The following is a 15,971-nucleotide window of genomic DNA, read 5'->3' on the forward strand; positions in this document are numbered from 1 at the left end:
GACTCTGGTTTTACAGGTGTAACAGTGGTAGCAGTACCTTAAGGTACTAAAAGGATTTCACTTTTGTTTTTTAAGACATGCTCTTTGACCTTAATCCTGCTGCTCTCGACAAGTTAGTAGATGGTGAATGATGATTTGTATTCCTGTCATTTTTTTGCTTCATTTGAAACTTACTTCTTTTAGGAAAATAACCAGTACGAAATATAGTTAATTCTTAGTGTCAATCCATGTTTTTCGTTCTGATGTGCCAGAATGAAATACAGATATATAGCTGTGTATTATGCTTATTTAATGAACTGAAAGAGACTAGAAGTGTTTACATCTACTGTTGATGGTCTAAGGAATACAGAAAGAACTTCAAATTTTTAACTTCAGTGCAAAAGCAGGTTTCCAAAGAAAGTAAGTTGAAAGGTTAAAAAAAATACACAAGTTTTGCTAATTCTTGGGCAGGAAAAGCACAGGATGCACCTGTGGCGCTCAGGGCATTGGGGAAAATCCTACTCGATAGGCTTCGTCGTGATCCGTATCTCCAAAAAGCAGCCACTGAACAGGTAAGTGGCACTGAGGCCAGCTTGCCTGGAACAACATCCGTGCTGGTACTCTCCAAAACGGAGCACGCAGACACTGCCCCAGGAGTTCTTTCCTGCCTGTGCTAACTTCCCTACCACAACCAGGAGTTATTGGGAGTGGAGGGAGAGTTGTGCTGTTTGTTTTTTGGATGTGCCAACTATTGAACAAGCTTAGCACTATGAATCAGCAGATTGTTGTGTCCAGGGGACTTCTCTGGCAGTGTTTCATTTAGTAAGATACTTGAGGCTATAGATGATTAAAAGGAGAAAAATTTGGAGAAAGACCGTTAAGGTAATGTAGGGACTTGAAAAAAAACTGAAGAAATTTTAAGGATTGCTGCCATGGCAGATTTGACCCAAATAGAATTTCAAAAATCTTACTGGTTTCATCATTTCAGTGTCTGTAAAGACAGGGCCTTAGACCTTAAATGACTATTTTGAAGTTGATACTGTGTGTAAAATCTGGTAATTCAGACCATAAATAACAACTTTCAGGAAGCTTTTAGTCAAAAGACTGTCTGTAGTAGTATTGAATTTTGGTCTATTTTCAGGTTAAGCTACTGAAAGCTCCTTGAGGTCACAAATAGGTTGTGGGTTTGTTTGGTTTGTTTTTTTATTTCTGTTGTTTCAAAATCCATGAAGGATTATGAATCCTCTCTGAATTATGTCATAATAAGTATTGATTCTTCAGGAAAACCTGCCTGCTTTTGAAACTGCAAGGTTATTCCTTCAAATTATGCTGGCAGTGACCCTTGCGTAATACTTTGTCTCCAATAAGGTTATGAAGATGTAATGACAACATAATTTTCTGTGGAAGTGGAACTTAGCTGTTTAGCTCTTTTATTGATGATGCACAAGAACAGATTACAGCTGAGCTAATTTTTATTACCTATTTTGTTCTGTGTGGCTGATTGGAATAAAAATGAATTAAAGACTCATTTGCTCAAGGTCAAATGGTAGTGAATGTACAATGAAAAGAAAACCTTTCATGGCATTTTTTGACCAAAACTGGTCAAAACTGATTTTTTAAAGCTGAATACAAATGTCAAAAAGTAATAGAAAAGGTAGTAGAACTCTTGAAAACAGAGCAAGTGAAAATCTAAAAAAGGTCTTGAAAAGACTATTTTCTGTTTGAAACATAAGAACATTCTTGGCAGCTCTCTGGATCCTTGCTGTCTGTTCCACACAGGTGCACCAGTTCCCTTTCTGTTTCAGAGTGGAGAACAGCCCACCCAAGCTCATCGTCCGGTGGGCAGGGCACAGGACTGATGCTTATCAGGCAGATGCAAGGAGAATCCTGTTAAATACTGGGAGTAATACTTCCCATTCCTGAGACAGACCAGAGTAAGACTTTGAACTAGTTTTTGCACATGGGGAGTGATTCTTTTCCTACTACCAGTTTATTTTCTTAATCACCCATAGATTTGGTTCACATTGCTTCAGCTTGGCAGGTGGGAAATACATTTCATTACATATTAATACACCTTATACATAAGCTGTATTATTAAAGATGTAGTTTCTTAGCTGTGGTTGTAGAACACCCTGAGGGGTAAAAGTATCTGAAGAATTTGGAAATCAATATTAGAGCCTCCTAGTAAGGCGGTATTTTTTCAGCACTAACCACTACCTCTTACAAAGAGGAGTAGTTTGGATGAGAGGTGGAGCAGTTACTAGAAGACAGGCTTATTGAGGAGTAAGTGCAGCATTCGTCATCATATTTACCAACAGTGATGAGAACCGAGCCATGGTGGTGTCACCAGGTATGTGATTAAAGTATCCAGGTGCTCCTTACATAAAAATAATATTGCTACCTGTAGCTTTTTAAGGGTCCCCGATGTCAGGCATGTGAGTCCATAGACAGCTGGGAGAGATTACTTGAGAAACCTCATTTTGTAATTGTAGTGTTGATACTCCCTCTTTTGTTTTGGTTTGTTTTCCTGTTAATTCTATTACACAGAATTTTTTTACTTCTATTTGCCCTTTGTTTTTATGAAGACTACAAGGGTATTGTTGAAATTGCTGTAACAAAAGCTATTCAGCTGTTGCTGGCAGAAATAATTGTATACATCACTTGTGCTTTCAAGTGCTTCAGTGGTAGCAACCAATTATTTCTGTCACCAGGTAGCTAGCTGATGGCAGAGAGGTCATTTGTCCTTGAAAGATCTGACCAAATTGCTGTGCTTTCTTTGTAATATGATCAAGGCTTAGTTTATTGTAGATTTTTTTTTTTTTCCAAACCCTTTACGAGTACCCTGCGGTTTGATTGTACAGAGTCAGCCACAGTTCACTGAAAATACCAGAGTTTAACCAAATGCACTGTTTACAGTTTTTCCTTAAGGAAAAAAATTTCCGGAGAGCCTGAGTAGCTCCTCATGCAAAATGTCAACTGAAACTCCAGTACCTAACACTGAGAGTCACCTGCTGCTTCCAGCCCACTTCATTAGTACCACGCAGGAAAGAAACATACTTGAAGAATTCAGCCTCTTTGTCTCTTAAATCAGTATTAAAAAATCTGCATGGTCTCTTTCATACATTGTAGCTGTTTATGCACCTTTTATGTGACAGACTAATCTAGCCCTCTGAAGCTCATTAAGTGCCTTTATAGCTTTGCAGTACCTTGGCCTTTTTTAGGCTTTTTGTTGTTCAAACTGGTAGCCTTTTTTAAACTAGACAAAATTCCACTTTCTCAAATGTGCTTCACTGTAGGCAGTGATTATGGATATGAAGTCTTAAATGTCTAACTTGATTTAAGTGCTGTTTATTGCTTCTTTGGTTTGTTTTTTTTTTTCCCTTTAAATGGTGCTCGCATGAGTTTTCTTCATATATTTTTAATACTTTACATATAGTTTGTGTTACATACTTTTACTGCCTAAATTCTTTTCTGTTCCAAGTTAGGCATTTGAATAAACAGGTATTTCTGCAATAACATGCATCACTGAGAATATTAATACAGTTTATCAACAGAACTCCAAACCATAAAATGGACTCTGCTGTGTTTGATAGTTTTAGCAGTGCTTACTTGCTTCAGTTAGCTCCTTCATGAACAAATTACAGGCTAAAATTACCAGTATTTGTACCAGTATTTACCAGTATTATATAACCAGCCAGGTTATATAAATACCTGTGGAAAAAAAGTACATAAACACATCTGAAGATATTGCTCTCCTCTTCAACCTTACTATTGAAGGGAAATTCAGTGTCCTTTCTCCAGACACTGCAAGAGGTATTGGTCTCTGCTGCTGGAGCACAGTGTTAGAGCTATTACACATGATGGCTGCAGATACAAGATGCTTCAGAACTCCTAACCTACACTGTAGGAATATTTTTCACATGTGTATGGCCTTGTGAGTCATCATCATCTGTGGCCGAAGTATGCCATAACCATGAATGCTTACAATGCAACAGTCAAGAAGGGTCACTAAGCTAACCAAACTGAAGCAAGGGGAAATAAACCACAGTTTAAATCATAACCCTGAGATCTGTGCATGTACTTCCCTTGATTTCTAATTCCATAGGTTAATTTTCAGAATCGGTGTGTTAAAGAGGTATTACACATTTTCTAGTCTGTTCTTAGACTACAGGTCCTTAGCATCACACTTCCTGAAAACCTTTCAATAGTTGTTGAGCAAGCTGACTAATTCTTATGATGTGATATCAACCTCACTCCTGACCACAGCTGTGGGCAATGAGATGACTTGTTTTGGTAGAAGTTTTTCTGCTCCCAGCCTATCCACCCCCTGTGTATTATTCACATTGCTATCCATTTCCCTTAACAGCCCCAGGACCACGGAGCTACGTCACGTGGCTGGCGCGAGGCGGGAGATGTGTGATACCCCCAGCTTCCAGGGGACACTGAGGCCACACTCAGCTGCACAGCTCACCTTAGTGTGGCAGGATATATGCGGTTGGAGTTTGGGCTTTGGTTCGGTTTCCTTCCCTGGGCTCATCATCAAACTGAGAATTTAATTTGTTTATTTAAAGTCTGCTTTATGTTCTGAAGCATTTGTTTATTTATTTTTTTTTAAGATCCTTCCAAAGCATTTCTTGTGATAGTATATTGCTTTATATCTTTATATAAAAACCCTCTCTTTTTTTTTTTTTTTTAACAATGCTATGCTGTGAAGTTGAAGCAACAGAAGTCACAGAATCTCTTTGGAAATGAGATGGTTGCCATGACAATGCTCCCAGCTGCTTCTTGTCCCAGATGAGAAAATAAATTTTAGACTCCTATATTATAGGATTACACTACAATTTTTTAAACTAAACAGCATAGCTAATTAATACAAATTAAAGATCAGCACATTGCTGGTTAAAAATCTTTGGCCTGATAGTCAGCTAAAGTTGTTGGATCGTATATTTGTGCAGGTACTTATCAAATATTTTTTGCTATTTGTTTTTGATCAGATACTTGAGATAAAACCGGTGCATTGAGATGGAAAATATTTTAATCTTGTTGATTTTACCAAGTGTCTTTTTTGTAGTAGAAATTATCCTGAAAGCTGACATATTTAGGTAACTGGTGTTTAAAATATGTCTCTTAGTCTGAATCATATTTTGCAATATACCAGGTCTGGATCAAACCTGAAATGCTAGATACTGTTAAGGTTTATTATAGCTGAAGTGCAGACAGCTGAAGATGGAAGTGTTGGTTGCTTTGGTGGTCTCTAGTCAGCCCCACTTTGAGCAGGATCATCACCAACACCAGTGCAGTCATACTGTGTTTAGCCAGTATTAAAAATCTCTAAGCATGGGTGTTTCACAACCTGTCTGTGAAAGCTACTATCACACTACACTACTGCTGGTGAACAAGCTTTCTCAAACGTCCAGTTTGAACCTTCCAAGTTGCAAGTTGTGGTCATTGCACCAGGTTATAGTAAGATTATGTGATTAATCATAGTGAACACAAAAGCCTGATGAGGTTCAGATGAATAGTGACAGGCAGAGGAACCCTGGTTAATCTCATCAGTGAAAATTTAAGAGAAACTTGACTGCTCCTGAGACTACCAAAGGAGAATTCTTAGAATTATTATTTCCCTGCTGTGAAAACCAAAGAAACTCTTCCAGAACCCATTGCAGAGTGAAGTACGGCCTACAGATGACTTTACTGGATGCTGGGGGAAAGAGACCTTTAGACATGGGTGAAAGAGTCCTTTAGAACTGTTTAAAGGTTATTATGGGATGCTTTTAATGGGACTGTGGGAATATGTGAAACTTTCTATGGAATGTTCAGAGGAATGACCAGAAGTTGAGAAAGGGAGTGACCTGCGTAGGGGCAGAACAAAGCCTGGTTTGATTTCTTTCTTGACCAGTCTACGCTGGCTGCTTTTAATCACCTTAGCGTCCTCTGCTGATTTTTACTTAGTATTTTCTGCATTTTGAAATGTATCTCACTGTTCTTTTTTTTTTTTTTTTTAATCTTAGTTTTTTCCCCTTTTTAAAAGATAGGCTTCTGCTATGCCCACTGAAGTCCTCTGGGATCTCTATCCCGTCTAAAAAGTAATTGTAAATGGTTCAGAGAGGACTTCTGCTAGTTCATAAGGTGTCTGTAGAATTTAATCTGTCCTTGCCACTTTGAAAATGCCTAACTTCTTCAGTATCTTTGAGATGTTTTTCACCTAATCTGGCCTCCAGTCCTACTCCTTCATTAGCAGGATCTGATCACTGTTATGAAGTCTGCAACATGTCTGTGCGATTTGCCCTCCTCCTCTGTTAAGTAATGAATTTTTAGTTTTGACTTCTTTTTCATTCCAGTGCGTTTAGAGGATATTTGTCCGGTTTTTATGTCCCTTGCTAATGGTAACCTTCCTAATCTTAACCTCTAATTTTATCCTAATCTGTTACTGTATAATTCTGCTTGTTTGCACAGCTTCATTCTGAGTCTTGAACCATACCTGTTGAGCTCTTATAGTTCCCATCTTTCTGCATGAAAAATAGTTTGTCCTTTATTAATTGCCAGCACCCTTAGAGAGCCTTTCTCTCTCAGACTCTTAGCGAGAGAGGATAGAAAATGCTTGCCAAAGTTTCTTGGTTTTGTGGTTTTGGTGTTTTGTTTTGGTTTTTGGGGTTTTTTTTGTTTGTTTTTTTTTTTTAAGATCTTGTCTTTACAATACTGTGCATACTTTTCCTTTTCTCAGATTCACAAATTCTACCATATTAAGATAGATGTCACCTAAGTGGCATTCCACACAAATATTGTCCCACATTTTTCATCTGCAATAATTATATCTGGCAATTTCTGCCAGCTTCAGAATAGAAACATTATTTACAAGATGTGTCCTACCATATGCTTTTTCCAAAGTTAAAATACCTGAATAGCTTACGTTTTTTCTTACCACTGGTTATATCTCTGAGTTAAGCAAACTATTATTTTCCAGTGTCTTCCACAATGATGGATTTGGATGTATTTTTCAAGTGAGGTCCTGCTTCAGTGTTTTTGTTGAAGGTGAACCTTTTCAATTCATTAAAGTTTCTATGCCTTTAGAATTTAGTCTGTGGTTCAACAGGAAGACATGAAGAATATGTTTTTAGTGTTTACTTCAGACCTTGGAATATTTTGATAAAGAAATCTGAAAAAAACCACAAAGTTGCTGAACATTTGAAAAGTCAAATGTTTCTAAGAAGGCAGCATTTGTTTTGGTTTACATTCAGCCAAAAACATATACCTTCATCTTCCAAATAATAGTTCATCTCTCAAATAATGTGTAAAAAGAGATTTAGAAGATGAACTGAAAATAATCTTGTTCAGTGTGTTCCAGCAGTTAATAAATGCTTTCTGCATTGGCAGACAAAACACAGACTTCAAATGCCATTGCCAGCTCAGAAGTTCAAGAACAAATGAAAACTGTTATGCTTTGTTAGGCTTTTTTACCGATCCTAAGCAAAGATACCAAAGTGCATTTACTCAAGGTTGCAAAGCAATTCGAAGTCACTGAAAGCTGCCAGATTATTTCTGTGGCCTGGTTTTGTTGTTTGGTCTTTTGTTTTGTTGTTTTGTTTTTTTTTTTTTTTTACCTTTCCCCAAAGCAACCACTTGTGCTGTGTACACATAAAACTTCTTTCAGGAAAGATACTAAGCCATCTTTTATATGTTGGTTTGTTGTTTTTTTTTGTTTGTTTTTTTTTTTGGTGTTTGCTTTGTTAGGACTTTGTCTCTTGACTTCCTTGGTATTCTGAACAAGATTATTGCATGAAAGTTTGAATTTTCACATATTTTCACATATTTCATAGGTTGATTTTGCAATTCACTGCAGAGCTTGATGAAGTAGCAAGTTGATCAATCTCAGTCAAATACTTCCTTTGCAAGGGTGTGCCATGAGTTACTGAAATAGGGAACTTGAGATTTTCCACACAGGAGAGGCTGCACTGGAATTCAAGTGAATGCTTGCCTTTTAAAGCTGCACAGAATTAGAGGGATAAATCAGACTTCAGCATATTGTGGAGAAGGAATATGTGGTCACGGGGCTGAGAAACTAAGTACCTTAATTAAATGGCTAACAAATTATTATAGTAATGTGTTATTTTGAAATCTGTATATGAACAAACCATACCAATGTAAAGTAGTCCTACCTTAAGAACATGATACGATTTTCAAGGCTGAAAAATTATTCTCAAAGGATGTTATAAAGAGCAGAGAGATATGTAATGCTTTTTGTTGTTTTTCAAAGTTTTCATCTACAGAAATAGATGTTTTTCTGAGCACAAGTGAATAAATGTTGCTGCCCTTTCTTCTCTCTTCTAATTAAATGCTTCCCACTTCAGTTCTGCTCTGCCGACTCAGATGAAAGTTTGCAAATCAACAAAGAGAAGCAAACATCAAGAAAGTAAAGAGAAATGGAAAGATGGGGGAGGACATAAACAGTGATGGAAAATGTAGGAATCAAAGGCACAAAACAAAGATTTGTCCCAAATTATCCATGTGACATGAGACCTATCAATAAATACCACTAAAGTCAATGGTGTTTTCTACAGCGTACCACTGTGGCCAGAGTGGGAAGGTCTCCTGTCCTGCCCTTCCTTAGCATGCTATTTCAGAAACATCTGTATCTGTTCAAAGCACTTTTTATTATTTCATAACCTATAATACAATATTATTGTGCCTTAGCCAAGATTTATAAAGCTTGGTACTAACCAGAAATTCAATATGTCAAACACACAGATATCAGAAATTCCCTGAGCTGCATAATGCTAAACCTGGAGAGAATATTTACTTAAACCTTTCCCTGTAGCTCTGCTACTGACCAGTGTCAGGGAAAGGAAACTTGTTCTGCCTCCCTGTGGCCACCCTCATGTATAATAAAGCTTGTACTTGAAAAATGAAAAGAAATACCACTGAGTTTTAAATATTGCAAGAAAATCTTCCCTAAAACATTAGTTATACGTACTTATTTAATTGTGCATGAAATACAGATCCTCACATGTGCTTTCATTGAGGATCAATTATTAAAGGACAGAAACTACACATAGTACAAATCTTCAAACACAGCTTGTGCAGAACTGAAATGCCCCATCAGTTTTAATTGTGGCTAGTTTCAGGGATGGAATCTGGTCAAAGTGGGTTGTAGGCTGGATCAAGGAGAACAAAAAGTTCTGGCATATCTTGAAAAGGGTAAATACTAGATTAGACATCATCTAACGGCCATGCAGATAGTACAACTTTCAGATATTTGGCAACAGTTTATTCATCTAATTCATTACAGTTTTGACCTGAATTAATGTTAACTGTTGTGAATCCAGGTAAACTAAAATCGAACCCTGTTGACCAGCCTGTTGTGCTTTTGCTTTTTCCATTTCCATAGCTCTGATACACTGCTTCTGATTCATTTACACTAAGATATGAAATAACAGTAAGGTTTATGGTTGATTTGTTCCTAATACTTAAAAAGCAAGTTGTGTCTCTGCAATTTTAAATGTGACTAGCAGTATAGCATCTAGTTATTTCACCTATGCAGAATGACACAGTAAATTTGAGCATCTGTCTGTGTGTGTTGAAGCAACATAATTTTCTTATCTAGAACCTCTTTATGGTTCTTCATCACTGTGTCTTATTTATTAATCATGGAAATTGAATGTAGCTACTATGCTATTTTAATCCTTATGGAAGAACTTTGTACTTTATAATTCATACATACTTACTTGCAAGCGTAATTTGTCGAGCAAAGTCCACCAGAGTAAGCACGGTGTGAAATAATGAAGATGCAATTTTGCTGCATTTGAGATAGCATGTTGGAGCTATTTATTCACTTGGACTTAAGTAGCAGGCAAAGTACAACTGTAGAGAATGAGCTCATTCATTTGTGTGCATTTTAGTTTGTGAAGCTTCACTTGAAAGAGGTAAGGTTGCCTGCCTAGTTCTCTTTTCTACAGTTGCTTTCTTGATAATTTATAATCCAGGTTCTATTCTGGAATTAAATGGATCTGTAAGTCATTTCAGTGTGTAAATATGAGGGAAGAGAAAGGACTGAGTCACTCAAAAATGCCAAAAGAAAAACAAAGTAGCTAAAAAAACCCCCCGAAACTCCAGATCCAAGTACAGTTTTCTTGAAGTTTAGTGATGCTTCTGGGTTAGGTTTTGATTTTAGGTCATTTATAATATAATAATTAATAATAGCAGCAGTAATAAAAGCTTTCAGGGAAAAAAAGGATACATGGCAGTGGGAAATGCAGGACCTAGGAGAACTTAAATGTTTTAAGGGAAATTAATGAAATTTCAAGGTAATTTTCCAGTTCATTAAGATCCCAATGTCACATGACTAGCATAAAATAGAAAACTGTATAAAATAGAACATTGTATGTTAATAGTAAATCAGGTTTATTACTGGATAGTTTTAGGTACAGCAGAAAATTCTATTTTACTCTTTTTCCTGTATGGTAGGAATAAAATTTAACTCTCAAACCTGAATTTTATTAGGATGATTTATCTTGGATTTTTTTTTTTTTTAAATGCTAATGTTTTTTTTCACTCTGGAAAACTGTTTGCTGAAACTGCTGCTAGGTCATTAGATTTATAAAGAATGTGGCTCTGTTGCAACATAAACCACTATAGGGAAGGGTCCTGGCCTCTGTAGACTCTGTGCTGACGCCGGCAGGAAATAAGCTCTGAGCAAAGAGCTGCTTGCTGGATACGTTTTCTGCCTTTGTCAAAGCCACTGTGGGCAGCTCAGCTTTTAAAAATAAAAATGAAAAAAATTAAAAGAGTTTGGCTAGAGTCTAAATAAATGTGTTCTTTGGGAGTACGGGAAACATTTGTTATCCTGATTCAGTCTAAGCTGTTGATACAGAAATTTCCCTTCAGTCAAGCTGAGGTTTGCCTAAGCCTTCTTGCTCTGTTGGATGAAGGGTTACTAGATGTGTAACCCCAAAAGGAGGACAAAATGAGTCTCAAAACTCATTTTATTCAATATATTGAACCCTTGTGGGTTTTGAAGAAGCTTAAGAAAAGTTCCTTTTGCTTTGTTTGTTGAGCATTTTTTTCAAGTCTGATTTAAACCTGTGACCTATTATTTAAAGCTGTAGATGGAAATTCCTAAAAAGCATAGTCCAGATGTGCTGAAGTGTGTTCTCCAGAGCAGGGAAATGTTTCCAGCACTCAGAAGGCCATGTCTTTGAGTACTTTCTGCACTATAGACAGTCAGCAGAGGCAGTGCTACTATTTCTGCCAGTTTGACCCTTGCTGCCTTGATTTCACTAATTTGGGCTCAGGGAATTAGCAAAATTCAATTCTGATAAATATAAGATGTGCTTTTTCATTTGTCATTACAGTGCTTTCTATGTCTTTTTGTCACCCATAAAATTGCATTATGTTTTGTTGCCCAGCATGGCACAAGTTTACAGAGGTGAGTGACATTCTAAGTGTTGGAGCCCAGTACTCCATGTCAGAAATCCTGTGGGAGACATACGGAAAAGGAGAACCCTTAAAAGATGGAAGAAGCCAGTTTTGGCAAGAGGCTTACTATATCAAAGCTGGGTACTCAATACCTTTCTCTTTCAGGACTTCCATGCTAGAAGTGATAAACCTTTCCATGTCTGGTTCCAGTCTGTGTTACAGTTCCGTACCGCTGCAGGAGGACTGACTCGGGAGCAGGATGCTGTCCATGCACTCAGCGGGATTTGTTCTGTTCTTGCTCTCACGTTGCACTGTGTCAGTGAGCACTGAAGAGGCAGTGGTTTTGGCTAATGCCCACCTTCTCCCCCAGAGAGGCTATGAGAGACTGGGTAACGCCAGGGAAAAAGGTACTCATGAAGAGAGCGAGTGATCTGGATGCATGCTGTGTTTTACTTTATTGCTCTGCTGTAACATATTCAGCCAACATACTTGAAAGTTAGCCCTGCAAAAATCCTTTGCAATATAAACATGTCCTTCCCTGGAGTCCAGAATCTTTAAAACCTTGCTCAGCTGCCACCTAATTCAAGGGAAATTAACAGGTTGGGGGTTTTTTTTGTAAAATGTTTTGTGGCATTTTAAGTTTTACTCTTAGGACAATCATATCTAGATTACAATTTGACACCTCGGTTCCTAAATCCCACTGGTACCTGCAACTGAGGCATCCCTCTGCATATCTAGCTTGCAATGTCCAGCTCGGCAGGTTTTCTAATACATTTACCAGAGCAGATCCCACATAAAATGTACACAAAAATTGTAGAGGGATTGATCCATTTTCCTCCTCTGACTGATGACACTTTAGGGTTTATAAAACTAACTTTTTAAGTGAATCCTGTATCAATCAGCCTAAATGATTTTCTCATTATCCATCTATTGAAATTGTTCTATTTTGCATGAATAATATTCACTGAGAAGGGTGAATACAAGTGTCACTGCATATACTTCTGGCTTGGACATCACTATATAAATCACTTAATTATTCTATAAAATCACAGGATCAGGCTTGGCAGTTGGATAAGGTGAATGTTCTAACAACTGGGGTACAGTGTCATGTACACAGTTCTGCTCTTCAGGATATTTAATAACATCATGTGGATAGTATTGAGATTTAAAGTAGTTTATTTGTGGCTGTAGATTCTATCAGGCAATGAAAGGCATAAAAGTAAGACCTTGGGAAGCCTATATATTGCTGTAAATCTGTCCTGAATGGCTTAAAAGTACCATTAAACTTCTGAATTGCAAAGATTATATTTAACACAATACTGTTAGTATAAATAATACTATTTAACAGCTTTACTCCATCTGGACTTCAGCAAAGCCTATAATACAATACTTCATACACTATTAAATCAGAGAATAGGAATATGATGATAAAATTAAATGATAGCATGAAGTAGAGAAACTACAATATAAAAACCCAGGATATTACACAGGAAGTAAAAAAAAAAAAAAAAAAAAAACAAAAAAAAAACAAAAACCAAAAAAAAAAACCCCCAGCCACAAACAAACAAACACCAAACAAATAAAAAAAAAAAAAAACCAACCAGATAATCTTAAGTTATACCACTGAGATGAAAAATAAAGTACAAAACTCTGGGTGTTACTGCAAAGTGAGAACCTTGCCTCACAAAGATCCAAAGACCAAACTCTAGGTGAAAAATGCCTACACAATACAAGTTCAATCCTAGAATATATCAACAGAGATGTTTGTAATAAGACTTGGGAAGAATCAGTGGCATTAGGCAAGTCCATCTACAATAGTGTGTACAAACTCTACCCACCTTCTAGATTAATTCACAGTGAAGATGTTCAGAAAAGCTACTTAAGACAGTTAAAGAAGAGAACATTTATCTTACACTAAATAATGAAAGAACTTTTTTATCCTAACAGAATTTGCCCTAACAAAACAAAGGCTGATTAAAAATATAGTTGCCCTCACAGTACACCAGGGCTTCTTACCCAGGAAGAAGCACTGTTTAACTAAAAGATGACATGACACGAGAAAGAAAAAGATGGACAGTGGACAGAAATAAAATTAGATTTGGAACCAGTTGAATATTTATAACAGAGTAGTGGCAGTTATTGAAGTCTACAATGCTTTCCAGTTGGAAGAGAAGATACAATAGTCACTCACAGTCCCTGTCTCTTTACAGAAAGTTGTTTGTTTTTCTTCACTAGCCAAACTGTTCAGTACACTTTTGACCTGTTGGTCACCAGACCCTGCAATGAGATTGACTCTTTTCAGACTCCGTTCTTCTATTCAGGAAAACAAAAACAATGTGTTCAGGAAAAGCATCAGCAGGAGCTCTCTGGTAAATGCTCTTCTGGGCAGAGAAGTTTTTCTTCTGAGCTTTTATTTTAAATCGTTATCTTTTGAAATATATTTCCTTGATCATTTTTCAGCAAATTTTTGAAACAACCAAACAAACACGCCAAAAAAACCCAAACAACAACAAAAAAAACACCTCTGGACATCTTGACATACTTTTCCTGAATTATCCCAGTTTCCCAGAAGAAAAAAAAATTAAGTTCTAAATACCATATCTAAATTCTTGTCAGTCATTGTCAGGACAGAACATAGTATTTCCTAGGTCTGAAGAACTGTCATTCTACATCACAGGAAGTCTGTGGGAATTTTTCTCATAGAGTTATTAAAATTGTCAAGTTTTTATTAAATGCAAATTACAAATGTTCCATAATATACTGACATAATGACATGCCTTTCAACTCTATGGAGAAGTGAGTGATTTCAATTCATAAACATGTTTCTGAGTAACAGAATGGACATCCTTCTCTACAAAAGGAATTGTCTCTACATGATGTCACACATACATAAATGTATATTTAAATAAATTTTATTCTGGCTTTTAGAAGTCTCAGTCAATTGTAAAACACAGAGCATTGTTTTGTGGTCTCAGAGATGATCAATACTATACTACAGCAAGAATTTACCTTTCAAGCAAGTTATATTTAAAAAGAAAAAAAAAGTATATATGTTTCAGCCTAATAAGGAGGATCATCACAAGCCTTTTATGCCATTTTTATCACCCTCTGAGCCTACGGGATAAGCAATAAAATGGAAAAGCACTGTAACCTATTTTTTTAATTTCTGAACGTTTACTCCAGGTTCTGCCTTGAAATCTTCCCCCGTTAGATGAGTAGGTGCCCAGCAGCTGGGATGAAGTTAGAGGCAGCCTCGAGTCAGAAGGCAATCATTCACTCTCTCAAAGGAGAGTTAAATACCTAAAATTTACTATTTGAACAGAAATTTACTTTAAAACATTTTTTTCCCCCCTGCTCAGAGTATCCAAGGGATTGTTTTGAGATTTTTCAGCGTTCAAAAGGAAATTCCCGAGATGGTCTTTACATCATCCAACCAAAGGAGGACCCGATTGTTGTCTCGTGTAACATGCAGGATGGTGGCTGGACAGTAATCCAGCACATTACAGCCAATAGTACTGTTGACTTTGATAGGACCTGGCAGGATTACAAATACGGATTTGGCTCCGTTCATGACAACCACTGGTTAGGAAATGAATATATGCATCAGCTAACTAGCGGCTCCGTGCGATATATACTTGGGGTTAAACTTGTAAACCTCGATGCTGAAATCAAGTGGGGACAGTATGAACCATTCCTTATTGAAAATGAAGAGTCTCAATACCGAATCAGGGTTGGCCTATACCAAGGCAACGCCACCAATGCTCTGACCCTGGATACAGAAGCTTACCTGCATGACAATCAGAAGTTCACCACCAAGGACAGAGACAATGACAACTACTTCCAGAACTGTGCTAAACTGGAACACAATGGCATCCCTGGGGGAGGCTGGTGGTACGACGCATGCGCTGGAGCAAACCTAAACCGCAGGAATGTGATATACTGGCAAAAGGACTGCAACAAGCAACGCCTGTGCAAGTTTGCATGGATGATGATCAAGCCCATTGACCACAGCCTGTCATACCCACCCAAATCCTGTCCATGTCCAAAAGTTGAATTGTAGATAAGGAACATGGATTCTTTGTCCGGTGGCTGAAGTGAACTCACACTGACTGAATAATCACACTAAGTAATCCTGACTGAAAATGTAATTTGGGCCTCTAGAAGGGCTTTATGATAGCATATCATCCCCAGGACACAAACTTCTATGAACCACACAAGTCAGAAGTCACTGTCAGCAACCGAGGCATCTACCAGAAGATTTAAAAAATTAATTTTATAGTTTTTTAGCCATAAGAGGAATCAGGTATGAAATCCAGGATATAATGTCTTGAATGAGATATACATAAATGTACATGCATTTCAGAAGGTGTTGCTCTACTGTGAATGTTCATTTTTGATATCCTGTAATTGCATATCTTCACATTTCATGCAGGAAGTAAATTCCAATGAAGTACCTACGTTTACTAAATGCATCTTGGGGAGTACTGTGTACCATAAGGCAACATCAGGCCTTTGATTTTTACCTGTAGTAAAAGGTATTTTAATATATAATATTTGAATTAGCCTAATTTCCCATGGCT

General features: G+C 37.1%; 1 protein-coding gene across 1 annotated transcript; it reads left to right on the plus strand.

Annotated features, from left to right (window-relative positions):
• The first annotated feature begins 462 nt into the window (after positions 1 to 462).
• LOC103776823 (fibrinogen-like protein A) lies at positions 463 to 15,451 on the plus strand. The gene is made up of 3 exons (XM_008944349.1): positions 463 to 551; positions 13,627 to 13,760; positions 14,751 to 15,451. Exons 1-3 carry the CDS (start codon positions 463 to 465, stop codon positions 15,449 to 15,451), a joined length of 924 nt encoding a protein of 307 aa, XP_008942597.1.
• Positions 15,452 to 15,971: the final 520 nt, after the last annotated feature.

Source organism: Merops nubicus, unplaced genomic scaffold (assembly GCF_000691845.1).
Source record: "Merops nubicus isolate BGI_N331 unplaced genomic scaffold, ASM69184v1 scaffold15047, whole genome shotgun sequence".
In the NCBI taxonomy this organism is placed as follows: domain Eukaryota; kingdom Metazoa; phylum Chordata; class Aves; order Coraciiformes; family Meropidae; genus Merops; species Merops nubicus.

What these genes read in the sequence shown, in the direction of transcription:
- LOC103776823 (XM_008944349.1), top strand. Translation starts at nt 463, where the DNA reads ATGCACCTGTGGCGCTCAGGGCATTGGGGAAAATCCTACTCGATAGGC. An exon ending in AAAAAGCAGCCACTGAACAG is followed by an intron (nt 552 to 13,626) that starts GTAAGTGGCACT and finishes TTTCTTCACTAG; the next exon opens with CCAAACTGTTCAGTACACTT. An exon ending in GCATCAGCAGGAGCTCTCTG is followed by an intron (nt 13,761 to 14,750) that starts GTAAATGCTCTT and finishes CCCCCTGCTCAG; the next exon opens with AGTATCCAAGGGATTGTTTT.